The sequence below is a fragment of the Carassius gibelio genome, chromosome B2 (assembly GCF_023724105.1).
Source record: "Carassius gibelio isolate Cgi1373 ecotype wild population from Czech Republic chromosome B2, carGib1.2-hapl.c, whole genome shotgun sequence".
Classification (NCBI taxonomy): Eukaryota; Metazoa; Chordata; class Actinopteri; order Cypriniformes; family Cyprinidae; genus Carassius; species Carassius gibelio.
The window spans coordinates 26,470,473-26,490,777 of NC_068397.1; the positions used below are offsets into that span (position 1 = coordinate 26,470,473).

Consider the following 20,305-nt stretch of genomic DNA (forward strand, 5'->3'; position numbering starts at 1 on the left):
TGTGAGTGTAGAACTAAATTATCTATATTGTCATTTTGTGTGTTGAGACAATAAAATAGTCAATCACTCCTGAACCAAATTCATTATTTAAAATGAATAATCAAGATTGCTAAATTAAAAACGCATAATTCTACTTAGATTTTTTAGCATCTAGCTACTTTTAAAGAAATGTCTCTTGGTCGGTAAACAAAAGGTTGCATGTTCATTCTTCACAATACTATTAACATTAATAACTTAAAACAGAATTCACCCCAAAAATCTGAAAAATCTTTATGTTACGTTAATTAGAAATGTTGTGATCCAGTACCATATTTAGTTCATCTCAGAAAGAGCTGATGTAGGTTGTAAGAGGAGAGAGCGTATCGTGATATTTAGCACAGCTCACTCAAGGCTGATCGGGTTACAGGTCGAGAGGAGGGACAAGGGAATATCGGTTTCATTATGGAAACACTTAGTTCCCTCTGTTCTTTTTCTGTATCTTCCTCTGAGGTATTCCATCTTCTCCACTGAAACGGCTGGCACTGCCAATGAAGAACAGGAGAACAGACTGACAACAGGAGAGAACCAACACTACCAGGACGTCCTGGCACAAGCATCCTCCTCAACTTTATTAAAGCAGCTGACACACGATAGGTCAGTATTTACTGACAGATTTGTATTATTTGCTGTGCATGCTTTGCAGTCTGGTGCAGTCTTAACTGGGAAAGTGTGTTGTAATTTTAAAACTTACAATTTTTTCAAGAATAGATGGTAAATCAAAGGTGCATGATTTAGGGATATTGAAAAAAAAAACCTAAAGAATATTTTGTTTACACTGGAATAAGATACATATAAAAAGTTTAATTATTTTATTTCAGCTATTTTTCGAAGCAGCATTTCTCATTTTTATTTAACTACGGTAGATGTACTAAAATTACTAAAATAAAAATGAACTAACTATAGAAACATAAAAAACTCAAATGTTAAATTACATGCAATAAAAATGTCAAAAACACAATAAAATTACAAAAACTTACTACAATTAAACAGGAAATATAAAATAAAAACTAATTGAAAATAATAATAATGAATAAAAAATATAAAAGCATCTCTATTACACTAAAGTAACACTGTCAGATTTACAAATACTATAAAAAAAAATCATAATAACCAATTTCTACAATTTCTACAAAGGGAGGTCAAACTTTTGTTGTGTTAGCCCAGAAAATTTGATAGTTTTAGTGATTTATGCTGCATTGCATGACTATGTTATTGGAAATTAACAAATAAAGAACTAAAAAGTTCTGAACATGGTACAATGTTAATACTATTGTATTTTGAAGTACAGTGGAGTACTGTGTAAATAATCATTAGACTATAGCACTGCCACAGTACTTCTTGTATGTGTAATTTCCTTGCATCAGCAATGAACTTTCTCAAGTACAATGGTGCAAACATTATCAGAGTTTAAAAAATCTAAAACTATTGTAAACACAAAAGAACCTTGCTTTATGATGGCTGCTGTGATTGCCATTCCTCTCTCAGGTATGAAAAGAAGATCAGACATAGTGAATCCTACTTTACTCCTGTAGGACCATCTCCTCAGCCAACCGCAGATAAAACACAGGTAACACACACACTGCGACAAGATGAAATAGAGAGAAAGAAATTATATTTATCTGTGAGAAAAATCAGGCAATGTTTTTTTGTAAGTACTGTTATTGTTAAGGTATTTGTTATTGTTAATGTATCTGTTGCTACCGCATGCCACTTGCAGCAGGTATGGGTCGTTTCTTCAAGAGACAGAATGACATAGAGAGTTTTTTTATTATTTCAGAGCTTTTTCAGTCCAGAAACTGACAGTGGCTTTGCCAGTTTTGACCTAAGTCGTCCAAGCACAGGACTGTCCAAAACACCTTCTAGTGCTGTGAGGTAAATGCACACACACTGGCAGCTATTGCTTTAAAAGACAGAAACACATATGTCAATTATCAAATTATCATTTTGGTGTCTAATAAGTTACTAGTCTAGGAAAAACAAACAATATTTATGTTATAATCACAAATGGGAAGGCCAAAAGATAAGATTATACATGCTAAACTAAATGTGAAATTAAATTCATATTATAAATAATACCTTTTCAATTAAAGACATTCTATAGCAGAACTGACATTTGATAAAAAATATAACATTTTATCTGACGTTCTCTTCAGTTCTGCACTCCCTGACGATGTCAACATCATAACGAATACTAGTGGTTCAGACAGTGATGCCTCCCACTCCAACGTACGAACAACTATATCAGTGGCACCACAACCTGTGCAGCTCACAGTGAACCGCCTGGAATATGAACAGAAAGTAACTCGTGTCATGGAAGCAAGAAGCATTACCCAGAATGCACCTTTTAGAGCTCCGAAAGAAGTTGACACATCAGTAGGTGGCGCCAATGCCATGCATACCCAGGTGACTGAGGGCACAGGGGAAGATCAGCTGGGAAAGAGCCGTTCTGTAAATCTGACACACTCAGCATCACACTGCTCATGCCACAAGTAAGTGTTAAAGGAAGTTGTTTATTGTTACTTGCAAATTGGTAGATTAACAATTATTTCCATTGTGGTCTTCATAGTAGTGAGGTTATCCTCGCACTGCAGTATGAGGTTTCACGCCTCAAGAGGGTGCTAGAGGAAAGCCTTGGTCACCTGCCTCATGAGAGCATGAATGGCAGGTATCCAGTGGAGAGGAAGCACAAGGGACAGACCCGAAGCCAGAACAGAGGCGCCTCCAGCAGGTATTTCAGTTGGGGTTGAGGATCGGGGCCCATCCTAAAGAAAACCGATTTGTTTTAAATGTGAAGATCATTTTAATCAGATCATTTTCCAGTATATAACAATTCTTAAAAGAACCATTATTTTCTTGGTGCAATGAACATTTTAATATCTGAAGAGCATTTCTTCCAGTTTAACTTGCATCAAAAAGGTTCAAATAATGTGTAAAAGGTTCTTCATTGGACCATAGATGCTAATAAGAGTGATGGTTTTTCAAAGGTTTGCAAACATAATATGTATTCCCACTATACAATCAGACGTGTGAAGACAGACTCAAACTTTCAGATGATTGAGGACTGGATCTCTTCTGATATGGAGCTCAGCAAGAGCAAAGGTGGCAGCATGTCAATTTGGTTCACACTTGTTATATGTAATAAATGTGGTTTAAAGCAGAAACTGAAGTAAAGGGTATTTGTGTATTGTTAGTCACTGACGGTGAGGATTCAGATCACACCATGAGTTTACAGAGAGCCTTCAGTCCATCTCGCGGACTAATACGCACCCGATTCAGTGCTGACAAGAGGTCACATGACTCCAGAACCTCATCTAAAGGTATGACTGTGCTTTTTTGCTGTTCAGGATGTAGTGAGATAAAGGTAGTCAATGTTCTGCTCACAATGGTCACAGCCTCAGTGGAGAGCTTTCCTTTGGACACATCTCAGTTCAGCCAGTCTGGTAGCCATTGGAGAGCCAGCATTGGGCCAACAAACCCCAGCACTGACACTAAGAAAACCAACAAAAGTGCCAGCTATAGACCTGCAAGTGAGGAACAACTAAATCTACTAAAACCCCTGTATGTCATGTAGAGTGGAATGGCAAGATCGGAAATGGTGTTCCTTGTTGTTTCAGTGGGAAACTTGGAGAACATCTTCTTAAACAGCACAAAACTTGCCCCTCCTATATCTGTTCATCCTTCCCATAAGCCTCTGCTGCAGGTCAACTACAGCTCCTCCTGCAGTCTGCCTGCAGGGTAAGCAATTATTAATGAGTTAAATGGCAAACAAACTATGAAATATGCACCAAACAATGAATCATTACATGTCAAACGCATCATATTACCAATGCAAAAATGTAGTTTAAAATGAGTCACTAACCATTAACTGCAATTTGACAAAAGCATATTTACACTGGCTGTTTTCCCAGATTCAAAGTGCGAGATCAAGCATCAGAACCAGTGTCCTCTAGAAGGCGCTCAACTCAATCTGACTCAGCACTGCTTCCCAGTAACGTCTTCTTTCAACGGACCTCACCAAAGACCAGTGGAAGACCACAGCGCACCAGCAGAGTCAGTTTAGACCGTTTACAGCTAACATCCACACAACAGAACAAAACATCATTTAGTAATGCTAATGTTTTAGATTTAAGGGGAAATGTGGTTTACCTTTACAACATTTATTATTTCGAATGTGATTCCTGCATAACATTAACATACACTGCTGTTAAGAAGTTTGGGTGTAGGTTTTTTTTTTTTTTTTTTTAAGAAAATATGTTTATTCAGTAAGGATGTATTAAACAGATCAAAAGTGACAGCAAAGACACTTATAATATTACAAAAGATTTTGATTTCAAATAAATGTTTTTCTTTTAAACTTTTTATTCATCTGGAAAAAGTAATCAGTATTATCACAAAGACACGAAGCAGCACAAATATTAACATTGATAATAAAAAGAAATGTTTTTTTGAGCGGCAAATCAGAATATGAGAATGATTTGGAGTAACAGACGCTGAAAATTCAGCTTTGCCATAACAGGAATAAATAACATTTTAAATGACATCTTTTTTTTATTTTAATAATATTTCACAATAATACTTTGCTTTTGGTGAGCCTTGGAGAGCACACGAGACTTTACAAACATTGCAAAATGTTACTGACCCCAGACTTTTTAACAGTAGTTTTACTAGTGTATTATATATTCACATTAAACATAGATATGTATTCATTTTCAGGAGGAATCAATACATAAGACATTGGACAAGGCCTTGCAGGCAGCTTTTCTAATGAAGCAGACCACAGACAGGATGGCAGACGCTCTCTCTGCTGACCTGGCCAAAGCTCAGCTCCAGAGGAAGTTACTGGGCCTACATCCTCTCAGCAGCAGAGAAGACAGATAGCTGTGCTGCTGTTATTCACCCTCTTCAGGACATTACTGTGGAGTATAAACCATTGCATCTGCTTTTACACATCTGTTTAATAGTGTTTGGGGTTGTGCATTCTTGCAAATAAAAAAAAAACTGACCTGAAAGCTCCTCTCTTGTAATATTTTTTAATAATGATCATGACCAATAGGGGGCAAAATAGATCCTCTTAATGTAGCCAAAATGACACAATACTGCAAGTGTGATGCAATTATAATACCAGATTTTCACAATACCAGAATGCCCATCTCTAGTATAATGTATCATAGAACACCTCAGGATTTCCTCCCTGGATCTGACTTCTGTCATCACATACCATCATGTTATTAAGGAGAATGAGAGTTTTAGTGAAACTAGGGCTTTTCTTTCACAAATTCCCTCAGCTTCATAGGACTATCACATTTTTCCTTTTAGCTGAACATCTCACTTGAAACTCCAGCGGCATCATTCACTGACAAATTCACAAACAACGCCGCTCAAGTTTCTGTCGATATCTTGTGCATGTGTAGTAAGCCTCTGGTCATTGCTTTTGTTAATACACTCTCTTGTTGGTGTAGAATAAATATTCAGATCTGTTGACCAAGTAATGTTTGTGTAAGGACGAGGCTAGGGGAGACTTTTATTCATTTTTCCCCCTCCAACTCATAAACCACTGAAAGTATCAGTTTACTATTACAGTAAATATTAATGACTAGTAATATACAGTAACTATTAATGTTTGTTTACATTAATAAACACTAGATTCTAAGTTTGATATGAATTTATTGGAAAAAGGTTATATTTTTACATTTATATGTTAAGATGTAATTACCATCATAGGAATAAATGACATAAAAAATACAATATAAAAACAGTTACATTTAAATTAATTTCACAGAATTACTGTTTTACTCAAAATAAAAGCAGCCTTGGCTTTCAAGCATTACAGACTCTCATCAACCCCAAACTCATGAACAATAGTGTATTATGCTGTGTGCATAATTTTTATTATTTGGGAAAATCGTGACATTTGCCATGTATTGTAACCCATACTAGGACTTGGTGCTCTGCATTTAACCCATCTAAGTGCACACACACAGCAGTGAGAAGTGAACACACCATTCACACACACTCGGAGCAGTGGGCAGTGCCCGGTGAGCAACTGGGGGTTCAGTGCCTTGCTCAAGAGCACTTCAGCCATGGGTATTGAGGGCCAGCACAAAGACTTGAACCTGCAACCTTCAGGTTATAAGTCCAACTCTCTTACCATTAGGCCACAGCTGCAACCCTTTTGTCTCCAGTGCCACTATTTTCCAGAACTGCAACCTACCTGGAGTCTCCAGTAGTGCAAATTGTTAAGTTCTCAGAGACTTAACTTAGGTAAAAAATCATAAAAAAAAAACAATGACTTAATATGATTTAAAAATGGTAACACTGGAGACATAAGGGTTCCCCTTAATGGTGTCACACCTAATTCTTCACATTAGTTTGCAGTTAAAGGTACAATTTGTAAGATATTTGCAGTAAAATATCCAAAAACCACTAGGCTAGTGTTATATATTTTGTTCAGCTGATTACTAACAATATCTCTAATGTTTTAAACTACTTGTAAATGATGAGAAAATTCCCATTATAAATAGTGACACGGGGCAGTGCAGTCGCCTGTCAATGACGTTAGTTCTCCTTCTTCTTAGTTTTATGGCAGATTGCAACCATGTCTTATCAGGTGCATACCGCCACCTACTGTATTGGAGTATGTAGCATGGATATGAATCTAATGACGTTAGTTACCCTTTGTTACCGCCTTTACTGACGTAGAAACCACACAACAACAGTGTCCTGGACAAATGCGGAAGTAGCTTCACGCACACTTCAACTAGAAAGAGATGCCGATCTCGCTTGTGTTTTACTCTACAGGTGAGTTGTTTTGATTTGTATCTTTACAGAAAACTTACGCTATTATAACGATCAACAAGATTAGTATTATGGGGCATATACATGCCAAACGCAAGGATGCGTCTGATCCATAGTCTGATCGCGTCTTTGCATTGACTTTGTAAGTAATCTACTGGAGTAAATCGTTGAACTCGCCATAAAATACATGATTTATGTTTCCGTCTGATTAATGGCCGTCAGCAGTTGGGTAGAAGACAACAAATCCCATCATCCCACGCTCCTTAGCGTCATCAACCACGCGATTGTTATTGTTTTGATAGTGCGCCCTCTAGTGGCAGGTCCTACAACCTGTACCTTTAATGTGTGTCTTTTCTTCTCCACCTGTTTTTTTCTGATGAAAATAATTTATTGTTAACAATTACTCTCAAAAATCTTGTCACAAATGGTCACAATAATAAAATAATTTAGTCTGTCCATAAAAATATTATCCAAACACACATATTTGTCTGAATTAGATAGAAAAGAAATCTTTAAGAAAAGACAGAAGAGATGATCAAACTTGTCAGTCCCAGCAACACAGCAAGGCTTGCTCGAAACCTATAAATGGTCTAGATATCGCTCTAGCTATTGAGACACTGCACCACAGGGGAATAGGGGAACATGTTTGCTTGAGTAATTAACACTGGATAAAGCTATATTACAAAATTAGAGTTAAATCCATTTATAGAATGGGTTTTGTGTATCTCTTTTTATCACTCCATTAATCTGAAAATACTGTCAACAGAAGAAAAAAAATTCACAGTATTTTTAATTAAAAAAATTTAATAATATATGAACATTTAGAATACAGATAGGCAGTGTTAGGGAAAGTTACTTTTTAAAAAGTTAAAATAAATTAATAAATAAAAAGTTAAACCGTAACTAATTGCAATTACTTAAATAACTAAAACCCAAAAGTTTTATTTTTGGCAACTGTAAATGCCCTTTCACACAAAAAGTGAAATGAATATGTCTGTCTGTAGTACATGCCTCTGTACCTCACTACCAATTACTCTCAACATGGGGACAGGAGAGCTGTCAGTGAATATATCCCCGAAAAAAGTAACTTAATTTCTTGTAAATTGAGAAGTATTGCATTATGTTACACATTCTGATTTCACATTCTGCGTTAAATCTGAAATTTCTAAAAAGTTCTACTGAAGTGGAGATTTCTGACTTTCTGCAGGAGAAATAACATCCTTTACAGACATGTACTATCACTGAATTCAACTGCCTTTAACTGCAAACTGAGTGTTGTCCTTTACTATTTACTATTGTCCTTTTGCATACAGTGAAGCTGCTTCGACACAATCTGTATTGTTAAAAGCGTTATATAAATTAAGGTGGCTTGACTTGACTGTAATTGAAATCTATACAAGCAAATAGATAATACGCAATAAAATAAAAATGATATACTTATAATGTAATAATGTATATTGTGGATGTTGGGAAGCGAAATAGCAGAATGGTTCTAAAAATTGTTTTGCCTGTAGTATCTTACCCAAAACATATTGCATTCAAAAGTAACATACAGTACAGTATGTGCCATCAGTATGGAAAAACATTAGTCATTAAAATAAAGTACAAAAAATATCAACTTTTAAAAATATGAAAGAAAATTGATTATATATGTGTTTAAGTTTCAGATTTGTTTTAATTGTTGTAAGCATACTACTTTTAATAAATACATTATATTACACATCTCCACCATGGAGAAAGCATGACAGGTGTGATTCTTGTATAATGCCACTTTCAGGGCATCACTGGGAGAGTTACGCTGTAAACAATCTCCTGTAGCGACTTCAGTGTAAAATACGGTAACTTTAGAGACAAAGTTCAAATGAACATATCAGATGTCCTTCTCTCATGACTCCTATGAATATGCTACAACTCTGATGCTCCGTTCTCTATTGAAAACCCAACAATGCTGAGGCAAATGCAACCCATCAGTGACCCAGATAAGAGGGATTTACAGGGTGGGATTTTGAATTGTCTGCCCCCAGCCCCCTCTCCCAAACAAAATGAAATAGATACGCTATAACAAGGTAAATACAAATTCAAAAAGCATTCTGGTGTTTTTAAACACTTCTGAACTAAAGTACACCATAATAACACATGTCTGTTTCATTTTGGTTACACAAAAATATTATTGTGGCACCATGATACAGTAAATGCAAAACCTGAATCTCATTATCAGATCTGGCTTATAAGTACCAGCCTGTGCCAACATGTCTGTTTCATTCATACTGAGGATTTTCTAGTGTCTGTTCTTTCCCATAGTGATGCCTTTTCAATTATTGAAATAAAAGAAAAAAGTTCTTTTTTTAATAGAACAAAAAAAAAAAAAAAAAAAAAACTGTAAAAAAACAGGAATATTGTGAAAATAGTTGTCTTTTGGATTGAAAAAAAGTAATTTATTCCTGTGAATTTATTTACACCAGTCATCAGTATCACATTATCCTGCTTATTATCAATATTTTGTGCAGCTTAAAATTATAATGGAAATAATCTTTAAATATTTTTTTTGGATTCTTTCATTAAAAAAAAGTTCAAAATAACAGCATTTATCCTTTGTGACATTATAAATGTATTTCCTGCCACTTTGAATCAATTTAATGAATATATGGGGAATAAAAGTATTATCTTCCAAAAATAAAAACTAACTTACTGACTCAAAACTTTTGAAAGTAGAGTAATACTACAAGAGTCCTTTCAACTGAGGGATTCAACTTGAATTCCCTATAAGCACTGGCTGTATAACATACTGTTGGTCATTTTTCATAATAAATCAGGCATGTTGACGGCTGTATACATAACATACATGACTAATGTATGTCACAACACCCCTAAGTCCAGGCAACCTAAACCATTGCTAACTTGTTGTGCTATACAACTTGAATTGAAACCATTCCTGCTATGGTTTTGAAATTCTTAAATGTCCCCAAGAAATGAAAAATAAGCTCCGTATGATATATACTAAAGCATGTCATGTTACACTGACAGGACTTGACCACAGATTTATGGCTTTTAGATTTCCTCTGGTCATTCAGCTACATGGATCTTTTGACACTAATATTACACATACAGATTTCATCTGCATCCCTCACAATAATCTATGCTCTTTAAGCAAAACCTCTGATTAGATTCCCTGCTTCTCTCATGTTCCTCCTTACAAAAATGACCCCAATAATCTCACGCATGTCTAGCATTTCAGAATAATATCACCAGCTGTTTTCAGACTTGCAAAGACATCAAACCAGGAATCAAAAATCTGAATTCTCATTGTGAACTAATTAAGTTCTATTTCTCCAATATACTACAACAATTTTAGGTGAAACATCAGAGAAAAAGTACTGAAACATTTTTACAACTTTTTTTTTTAAGTTGTTAATACAAGAAAGATTACTAGTGTGTGCTTTACAAAATACTATTTTAGTCTACTTTAAAAATTTAAATATCTGAGTGGAAATTGTTTCTGGTGTATGAAATAGCAACCGTTCAGCAATAAATATGAGTTGTCATACAAGTATGTAATACGGTAAATGCCATTCTGAAGTATTCTCCAAGTTTAAATTTAAAATGTGAACATTCAATATCTTGTGTATTTGCCATTCTCTGGCAGAGTGGATCTTTTAGTCTATCCCCAAGTGTATTGATGGCTACCTGTGCCATCCTTCAGCGCTGATAGGTCCAGTCTTCCTCTGTGACAGAGGGAGGGGGCGCATGTTAACGCTCAGTACTCCCAGAACAATACAATACCTGTTGGACGGTAATAGAGAGAGAGAAAAAAACTGAACTTAAGCCTCAGCCATTACCCTGCAGAAATAGAGAGTCAAATCAGAAGAAGGAAGTGTGCCCTAAAGGCAGCTGATCAGCACCAAATTTTAGGCATGGAGTCAAAATATTTGCATCTTTCTAATATCATTTTATTGATTATTACTGTGCCACAGGTAAGAATAAAAATTTGTTTTTTCTTATGCATGTGGTATTTTACCGTTTTGGGGACACTTGCTGGAAGAGTGTTTAAAGTGTAAGGGGATTCTTAATAAACAGTATGGTTAAAAAAAATTAAATACATAAAACAGATTATTTGTAATGCATAAAACAATAGTCCTTTTTATTATACTACTGTCATGTTTTGCTCTTGTACACACTTTCAAGTCAAGGAAAAATAGCTCTGGATCTAAAATCTGTGCTGAGTGATGCTCAAATAAGCTTCCTTGGCCACTAATGGCACATAATACCATATGACAGAGTAATAGTCCCTGAAATAAGCAAAGAATGGATGCTTTCTAGCATGTTTTATATATATTAAAATTAATTTGTTGTATTTTTGTTCTTTATTTACAGATATGCAAAGCAAATGGTAGGAGATCTCTAATATTTGTCATATTTGGGTCATTCCATGGAATTGGTCCATTTTGTCTTTTATGTAAACTGTAAAAGATGCCTTAAACAAATACTAGACACAAACTTGTACTGTTATGGATATTGTTCTTATCACATCCCAAAAAAATTTGTTTGTTTGTTTGTTTTCTGTCCCTGCATGTGAAGATTATTTTTGGTCTGTTTACAATTAAATATGAAATAAAAGCTTAATTTGTAACATTGTGGTATATACATATAACGTTAGGTCCTATATAAAAACGATCCTTTATCATCCTTTAAGGGCATTCTTTACAGTTTAAAGACTTGACAAGTTTTAAGTTAAAACGTTTAGTCAAATCTTTCAACAGGCTAAAACTCACTTTTTCAAAACTGAAAAGGCGACCATTTTGAGGAATGACCCGGTTGTTTTCATCTTGTAGTATTAATTCATTGTAACAGGTATTATGATTATTATGCTATCCTAACCGCTTCTACGTCTGCAGACATCACGTTATCTGTGTTCACTGTCACTTCCAAAAGTATGACGGTCCGTTGGAGCGGACATACCGGCGCGAGCTCATATAAAATCACCGCCACGCCGAAAAACTCCCCGGAACCGTCGGTTTTCGCGCAGTTCAGCGGAAGCACGGTGATGGGCTCCGTTAACTCGTTATCCCCGAACACGGTGTACAGGATGCGGGTCGAAGCCATGGACAACGCGGTCAACGTGCTCAGCAGCGCCGAAACGGAGGAGACGACAGGTATTTGATGTACAAATGGTAACGATATAATGTAATAAATATGATTAATTCACACACACACACACACACACACACAGATATATATATATATATATATATATATATATATATATATATAGGCTATATACAACACTTTTTAGCAACATACTTTAGGAAGGCCATTCTACAATCTATAAATGTATGCACTTATTTATATGTGTTTATACATTGTGAATTATTATAATTGTTATAAATCAGTGCTTTTATCTACCATCATTACACAATTAATAATTGATTCATATTTTTATAGAAACGTAGCTATTGGTTATTTATTCATTGTAATTTCATTTTTTATTATTATCATGTTGTTGTATTGTGTGCCATCAGCTCCCGAGGTGCCCTTCATACACCAGGCCTACTCCAAACACAGTGACAGCATCACAGTTGAGTTCGGTGTGGTGTCTGGAGCCACCAGCTACATCATCCGGGCAGAGAACGACGATGGGTTCTTCTCTGAAAGCCTGGTGAACACTTCTCCTGGGACAGTGGTCGGTCTGCTGCCTTACACCCAATACACCCTCAGCGTGATGTCCGTCAACACTGGGGGAAGGAGTCAGCCTTCTCTACCTTTGAATGCTAGGACAGGTAAAATGACTTTCATTAAAAAAAAAAACCTGCTTGATTTAAACATGCCTTTTGCTTAATACCTTGTCTATTTTATATTTCTTCCTTCTTCTTCTTCTTCTTTTTTTAAAGGGTAATATCCCTGCTGTTTGTGACAGAAAAAAATGCTTTACCATGGTTTAGGTGGTCTTTAACTGGTTACCTGCCCAACTAGATTTTCTGCCATCCTGAGCAATGAAAATGACAAACATATAAACCTCTATAAAACCATCAAACATAGATAAGATTAGCATGGTGGCCTATTCAAACTCATACATTTGTAAAATTGTATATGTTAGCTCAATACATATCATTCTAAACAAATAATCTGTGGTTATTAATCAGTTTCAGTTCAAAAACAGTTTACTACCATACTTTACTATGGATTATGGAAAGCATAGTACTCAAATCCATCAAGATCAAATAAAAGTGTACCTTAGTCTTCCAACCAATACAGACATTTTCATAAAAATCTCATTTTATAAAGATAACACAACATAGAATGAAAGGAAACTTGAGCACTATTCCCTGTTTGTTTGAAAATGAGTTGGTATTTGTTACCTGTAACAAGAACACAGTATTGTTTACTCCAGCTATTGTGTAGAGTTGGTACTTCTGGCTCTACTGACTGTTGATGGTAACTGCACCTTTAGCTGGACTTCATACCCAAAACTGAATGAAAAGATAAAACCATGAGAACTAGGCTGTTGCTTCTCCCCAAGGCACGACTTTGACGTAACAAAAGAGGGACGGGTTTCATAAAGTTTCATTTATAACAACAGAACTTACACTCTATCTCTCATTTCACCCAACAGACACGCTGCAGGTTGTTGATTCCATCTCAAGATCCTATATCTGTTCCTATCAGACATTTATTCTAGTATGATGATATTTTTAATAGGTTAATAGGGAAAGTCCACCCTAAAATAAAAATGCTATCAATATTTATTTACTCATTGTCATGTCATTCTAAAGATGCATGATGATGTTATTTATGCTGTGGAACACAAAATAAGACATTTTCAAGAATGCTGGTAACCAAATGGTTCCCAAATTGACTTCTACAGACAAAAAAGAAAGATACTGTATGGGAGTCAATGGAACCCAAAATTGTTTAGCTACCAACATTCTTCAGAATATCTTATTTTGTGTTCCTCAGAAGAAAGAAACTCATACAGGTTTGAAATGAAATTAGGTTACGTACACGATTACAGAATTTTCATATTTGGTTGGACTATCCATTTAAATTGTGTATTTTTCAGCTAGAATGATCGAACAGTAACTTTGCCTGTGATAATGCACTACTGTTTTGTCAACGTTTTATTCCCTCTGTCTTTCATTATGCTAATAAAACTAAGTTATTAAGTTTTTTTCTCTCTCTCTGTTTGCAGTGCTGGTAGCCCCAGACCTGTTTTCCAGCTCCCCCAGCAGTGGCATGATTGTGATAGAGTGGAATCCACTGGACCACGCTGTGCTGTACAGCCTGGTCATGACCATGGAGGGCTCAGACATGCGGGTCAGACTCAACACGTCTGAGACCAATCTGAACTTCACCAACCTTCAGCCTGGCACCACCTACAGCATCAAGGCCAATGCCTGGGATCCAGATGGTAACCAAGGAGATGAAATCACCATCTACCAAATCACACGTAAGGGCTTACTTGTTTCTAATACTTTGAATGTGTTCACACAATACATTTCCCAATAAACTGCTTGGCTCTTTTAATTGAAAGAGACGGGGTCCAGTGTTCCACATCCAACATGTCCAACATTACAAATTCTTTCATTCCGTGAAGGGTTTTGCCTGACTCTATGTACTAGATAATCTGTTTAGAATTTTATAAATTGTAAATAAAACTATTAATCAAACTTTAAGGGGAATGAAAATTCTGTTATCATTTTCTTTCTTTACGAATCTGAATGACTTCGTAAAAGAAGATATTTTGAAGAATTTTACACAGTAATTTTTATTTATTTTTTGTCCAAACTATGGAAGCCAGTTGAACCCAAAATGTCTTCTTTCAAAATATCAGCTTTTGTGATCCACAGAAGAATGCAAGTCCTAAAACATTTTGCCACATGTCCGCCGATGGCTGGTGACTAAGATTAATCATCCATAAATATTTGTACCATCCATGAAACTTTATATGCATTGTTTCATTAAAAATATGCAGGTGCATGTTGCATTTGCAAATGCACTTAAACTCACAGTACTTGAAGAGATGAAGTTCATGTAGCAGCATTTACTGCTAACTGCTCCGAGACAATGTTATCATGAGCAACTTGGGTGAAAATCTCATAGCACTTCACTATGAAACACACACTACTAGATTATCTAATCATAATATAACAATGCAGTCTTTTGATAATCGCAATAAACCATATTGCATTCTCAGGCATTGTTAGAATAAGTAAAAAAAAGTTCCAGGCCAACTGGCGAGTAGCATTGTTTCATATACTCACATGTGCAGCTTGCTGAGTGTTCATTATAGGCCCTGAATACAGGTTTGGAACGAGGGGTGGTATATGATGACCGAATTTAAATTCCTCTCTCTTTCTGTCCCACTGTCCTCTACAGGTCCTCCTGTCCCGGGAGATGTGCAGGTTCAGTTGACGCTGGGTCGCTCTATCGATCTGGCGGTGTATTGGCAGATAGTCCGTGGTGCCGATGTGTACACTGCTGTGAGCTCAACGGGCCAAAACTGCAGCTCCAACCTAGACACCTACTGCATAATCAGTCCCCTCAGCTGCAGCCAGAACCACTCCATCACCGTCACAGCACAGAACGAGGCCGGCCCCAGTGACCCTTCATCTCCACAGGACCTTCTCACCTGTAGATTTTACTCACACACACACACACACACACACACACATACACACACACACACACACACACACACACACACACACACACACACAAACAAACACATATTCGCATAAATAAAGAGTTATGCAGTTCTTTGTTGTCTTCTTTGAATCATTTTCAGTCCCATGTCCTCCTGAGCTGGTGTGGATTGAGGAGCCGACCACAGGGAACTGTTCCGTCACATGGAATAAGGTTCAGTGGGTGGATCACTATATCGCCTATGTGAAGAGAGATGACGGCTTAGAGGAACAATGCAACACCACTGGCATAACCTGCTACTTCCAGTGCATATGTGGATACTCGTACCTCTCAACTGTATTCGCTTACAACCTGGCTGGAACCAGTCCACCGGGTCAAATAGTCAACTATACTACAAGTCTGTATTTCATGCACATAGATTTACATTTATTTACATTTACATTTATATTTATTAACAGATGCAGTTTTGCACAAGAATATTTGGTAGGAAATCTGATATGCATCTCTTTCTGTCCTCAGTCCCTTGCTGTCCAGACAATTTGTCAGTGTCTTTGATTTCCACCGAGACTTTAGAGATCTCATGGTCTTCAGTTCGAGGAGCTGAGTTATATGAGACGATCGCTGCAGATGGTAGCGAATGGATCCACTGCAACGACACAGCTCCTGTGTGCGCGCTCTCTGATCTCACCTGTGACAGTCTGTATAGCGTGGTGGTGCGGCCCTGCAGTGAGACACAAGGATGCAACAAAACCTGTAGTGCACATACACGCCGGACAGGTACACACAGAAATGCTCATTTGCATTTGAACCCACAAAATACTGCTGGGCAATATGCCACATACAAAAAGTACCTTGATGGTACCATGTATTTTTTGTATAGTTACAATCATTTTGACGCATACAATGTATTTTTGGCTATTGCTACAAATATACCCGTGCTACTTAAGACTCCATGGTCATGGTATCACTTTTTATGAAACTGAGCTTATTCCTCTTTCTCTCAGCTCCCTGTGCCCCTGTGATCCTCAATGTGACTCAGGTGAACTCTTCCACGGTGGAGGTGCTCTGGATGGCTACAAACACCGAGGCTAACTACACTGTAATCGCTATGGGTCTCTCTCAATTGCTCACCTGCTCATCCAGCAGCACTTCCTGCTACATCAGTGTGTCCTGTGGATCAACATATGATGTCAGCGCCTATGCCACAACCACAGCAGGACAGAGTCTCCCCAGCTACTCCATACCCCTGGAAACAGGTGCAGTGACATAGATAGAAAACATCCGGAAATAGATCATTAATGGTTGACAAAGGTCAAGCGATATATAAATGTCCCCTTTCTCTCTCCAGGACCCTGTTGTCCAGAAACTCTGAGTGTCGACCAGGTGACCCAGTCTATGACAAACATCACTTGGTCGGCTGCCACAGGTGCGCGGTCTTATATCACCTCTTTGACATCCCCCAGAGGTCACGCCAGATGTCACACCATGGACACCCACTGCCTGCTGGGATGCATCACATGTGGCACCAGCTACAATGTGTCGCTGGAGGCCTTCAGTATTACTGGACATAAATCAGAGTGCAGTTACCATGGTTTTTCTGCAAGTGAGTAAAGTAGCTTTTTTTTTTTTCACATATTTAACCATATAACTGGTTACCAGTCATTTACACGAGCATGTGCTTCTATCTAGATGACTAATAATTATTTTTTTTTTTTATATATATTACCCTTAAAAATAGTTTTAAATTCACATAAGAAAACTAATACGGAAATAAATAATAAGGAATAAAAAATAAAAAAATGAAATTAATTAAAAAACTTTTGACTGGTAAATAGTCATTTATTCTAGTAGATGATTTTTATTCAACTGGTGTCCTTTTATCGATTTATATTTTAAGCTTGTGTTCTATCTTTAATATAGTAATAATAATAGTTATTAGTTACATTTATTATTCATTTATTTATTAGTTACATTTATTATTCTCATTTATAGGAATATTATTAATACTTGTAGCTTTAAAGGTAGCTTCTCAATGTAACTTAAGAAAACAAAGACAAAAACAATATTAGAGAGTAAAAAGAATGAAGAATAACATTAAAAATAAAAAAAGTGAAATGATTAATAATAAAACAAAACAAAATCAAAACAGTCAAGTAAAGGTTTTCATTAAAACAACATCATATGATTGAGAAATAAAAAACGAATGCATATGACAGTGTGACATTTTGTTTATCTGATGTCTAATTAAAAATATATTTAAAATGAATGAAAATAAATGAGTTTGAAATAAAGAAACAAGCAAAATGTCTGTGTAAATCAGCTGTAAAACCAGTTTTTGCATAGATTCAATATAACCATACTTAGTAAAGGTTTTAAGAATGATTTTTGCAAAGATTTGAATAAATCAATGAAAAATGGACTCTTTCACCATTCTATCTGATTTTCTTCATCTCTAACCTCCCTCAGGTGCATGTTGTCCGTCCAGCGTCAGACTCTACCGGATGGATAACAACACTCTTCGGGTGTACTGGCGCTCTTCTCCCGGCCTGTACAACTACACAGCTGACCTGCACGGTACCAGATCTAACTACACCTGCAGTGCCACAAACGGGGCTCATGGATGTGACATCTCTGAGATCCTGTGTGGGGAAGTGTACACCGTCGTGGTCGCTCCCTTAACACAAGAGGGTTCGAAGGTCACATACTGCCCCAGAAGACTCTACTCGGGTACAAAATTATGTTATAATTATAAATAAAACAAGAATAAAAATATGAATAAAACATCACATTTTAATTTTGTAAAATGACGTTTCTTAATTTTTTCAGTCTCCTGTTCTGGAAACACTGTGGGAATGGGTGTGTATTCTTATTGAAACTTATCTTCAATCATATAATTTTAAATGTTTATATATATATATATATATATATATATATATATATATATATATATATATATAATATTATATAGTATTATTTAAAAAAATATACACGTCAAAAAACATTTCATTTCTAAATAGACATTTAGAAATGAAAAGCTCTTCCAATTTCATTCCCTGTGACTCTATATAACTGATTTTCTGTGTGTCTACAGTGATCTATCGAGGCCGGAGGAGTGTGGACTAAAAACCTTTTTGTGAGTGATTTCACTTAAATTGTGACTGAATGTTTACATTTACCGTCATCACTCACAAAAACGGAGTCTCATGGGACAGATTTACCAAGAGCACCCGAAACTGGAGGCCTTTGTTCAACTTTTTATTTGCATATTTTATTATTATTATTATTATTACTATTATTTATGTATGGGTAATATTGTATTCAGCGCTTTAAGAAGCTGCTTTCAAAGGCACTTTATAAAATAAAGTTTATTATTATTATTATTATTATTATTATTATTATTATTATTATTATTATTATTATTATTTGTGTCCACCATAAGATAAAATGTATCATGTCAACATGTGCACATCTTTATTGCTATACAGCCTGTGACAATAAAATATGACACTTGTGCATCTCAGTCAAAATCTATTCAGATATGATAAATGATAAAGTGTCTTTTTACTTGTCTTAAATCTTTTAGGAATAATAATAAAAAAATCGTAGAAAACCTGTCTAAAAAAACAAACAAAATAACATTTTAAAAGAAATCCTACTTAAGACATTATTTTCATTACAATTAAACACTTCCCCTATGCAAGATTTTACACCAGTGTGTGTGTGTGTGTTTGTTTGTATGTGTGTTTGTTTGTGTGTGTGATGAGATGGTGTGGGGGAAAAAAGACAAAACTATAATGAGAATGTTGCAGGATCTTGTCTTTGACATGACATAAATGTAAAGGCCATATACATTTCAGTGTATATATGATTAAAGTTGGACCGCCCACAAATGTCCGGTTCTCATGTCTTTTTGTCTTCTGTTGCAGGGCACAGATGAAAGAAGATGGAGCTCAGATATCACCGACTGAGCATTCTCTTCTCACCACATTTATATACTGTTTGCCAGCAAAACCTATAACAATGGGCTCAATGAAAATGTATGTGTATCACTAAGATCTTTTAAACATGTATTTTTCAATCAAATTGTTAACCATTCCTAAATGTATGCTATTTTATACATGCATGTCCTTTGTATTATGAAGTTATACTGTAATTTTCTGATATTCAAAGCATGTTATGAAGCCCAAATGCTTATTTACATGTCCAAAAAAGATGAAGTAATATCACCATGTCACAAGAAGAATGACTCTGTTAATGTAGTGTAATGATTCGAACAACATTAGAAGCATTGGTAGGAAATCCCCTAAGCAGCAAGCCTCCAAAGGGACTGGACCAGTGTGCTTTTTACTGGGTGGACCTCTGGATGGGAAATTTGAACATGCAGCACAAGTGTTATGTTCAGTGTCCGCCCCAGGTCATACGTGTCCTTTAGATGATATATTACATTGAATTTGCAAAATATGTATGTTTACTAATGACCAACAGCCTGAGAACCTCAATACAATAGCAGCCTTTAGTAGTCTTAATAAACAGCATGAAGCATTACATACGGAGAATGTATTTTTTTTTTTTATTAACTTTTTAGATTTCTTAAATATTTTGGGACATATTTTTCACACTATTTGCTATTTATATATTTATTTTATGCACACGTTTTAGGGCTGCTAAAGTTAACACATTGATTATTTAGACTGACTAAATGTTTAACTCTATTAATTAAATATATAATACAGTACTGTTCCATTTCTAATAACTGGTGTAAATAGTGAGAACTTTGCAAAAGTTTTCCATCTCAAATGCAGTAATGTCACCAAAGCCACACATGTATCAGTTG

At 35.8% G+C, this 20,305-nt stretch overlaps 2 protein-coding genes across 2 annotated transcripts; both read left to right on the forward strand.

The window, feature by feature from the left end:
• The first annotated feature begins 3,234 nt into the window (after positions 1 to 3,234).
• LOC127951580 (uncharacterized) lies at positions 3,235 to 4,945 on the forward strand. Its single transcript, XM_052549554.1, has 5 exons — positions 3,235 to 3,356; positions 3,432 to 3,566; positions 3,654 to 3,774; positions 3,948 to 4,089; positions 4,753 to 4,945. Exons 1-5 carry the CDS (start codon positions 3,260 to 3,262, stop codon positions 4,915 to 4,917), a joined length of 660 nt encoding a protein of 219 aa, XP_052405514.1. The 5' UTR covers positions 3,235 to 3,259; the 3' UTR covers positions 4,918 to 4,945.
• A 5,704-nt stretch (positions 4,946 to 10,649) lies between these two features.
• Positions 10,650 to 20,016, forward strand: fndc7a (fibronectin type III domain containing 7a). The gene is made up of 14 exons (XM_052549542.1): positions 10,650 to 10,805; positions 11,206 to 11,221; positions 11,727 to 11,984; positions 12,351 to 12,608; positions 14,018 to 14,275; positions 15,205 to 15,459; positions 15,614 to 15,868; positions 15,991 to 16,248; positions 16,476 to 16,727; positions 16,820 to 17,074; positions 17,938 to 18,198; positions 18,298 to 18,327; positions 18,563 to 18,604; positions 19,398 to 20,016. Exons 1-13 carry the CDS (start codon positions 10,746 to 10,748, stop codon positions 18,592 to 18,594), a joined length of 2,448 nt encoding a protein of 815 aa, XP_052405502.1. The 5' UTR covers positions 10,650 to 10,745; the 3' UTR covers positions 18,595 to 18,604; positions 19,398 to 20,016.
• The last annotated feature ends 289 nt before the right edge of the window (positions 20,017 to 20,305 follow it).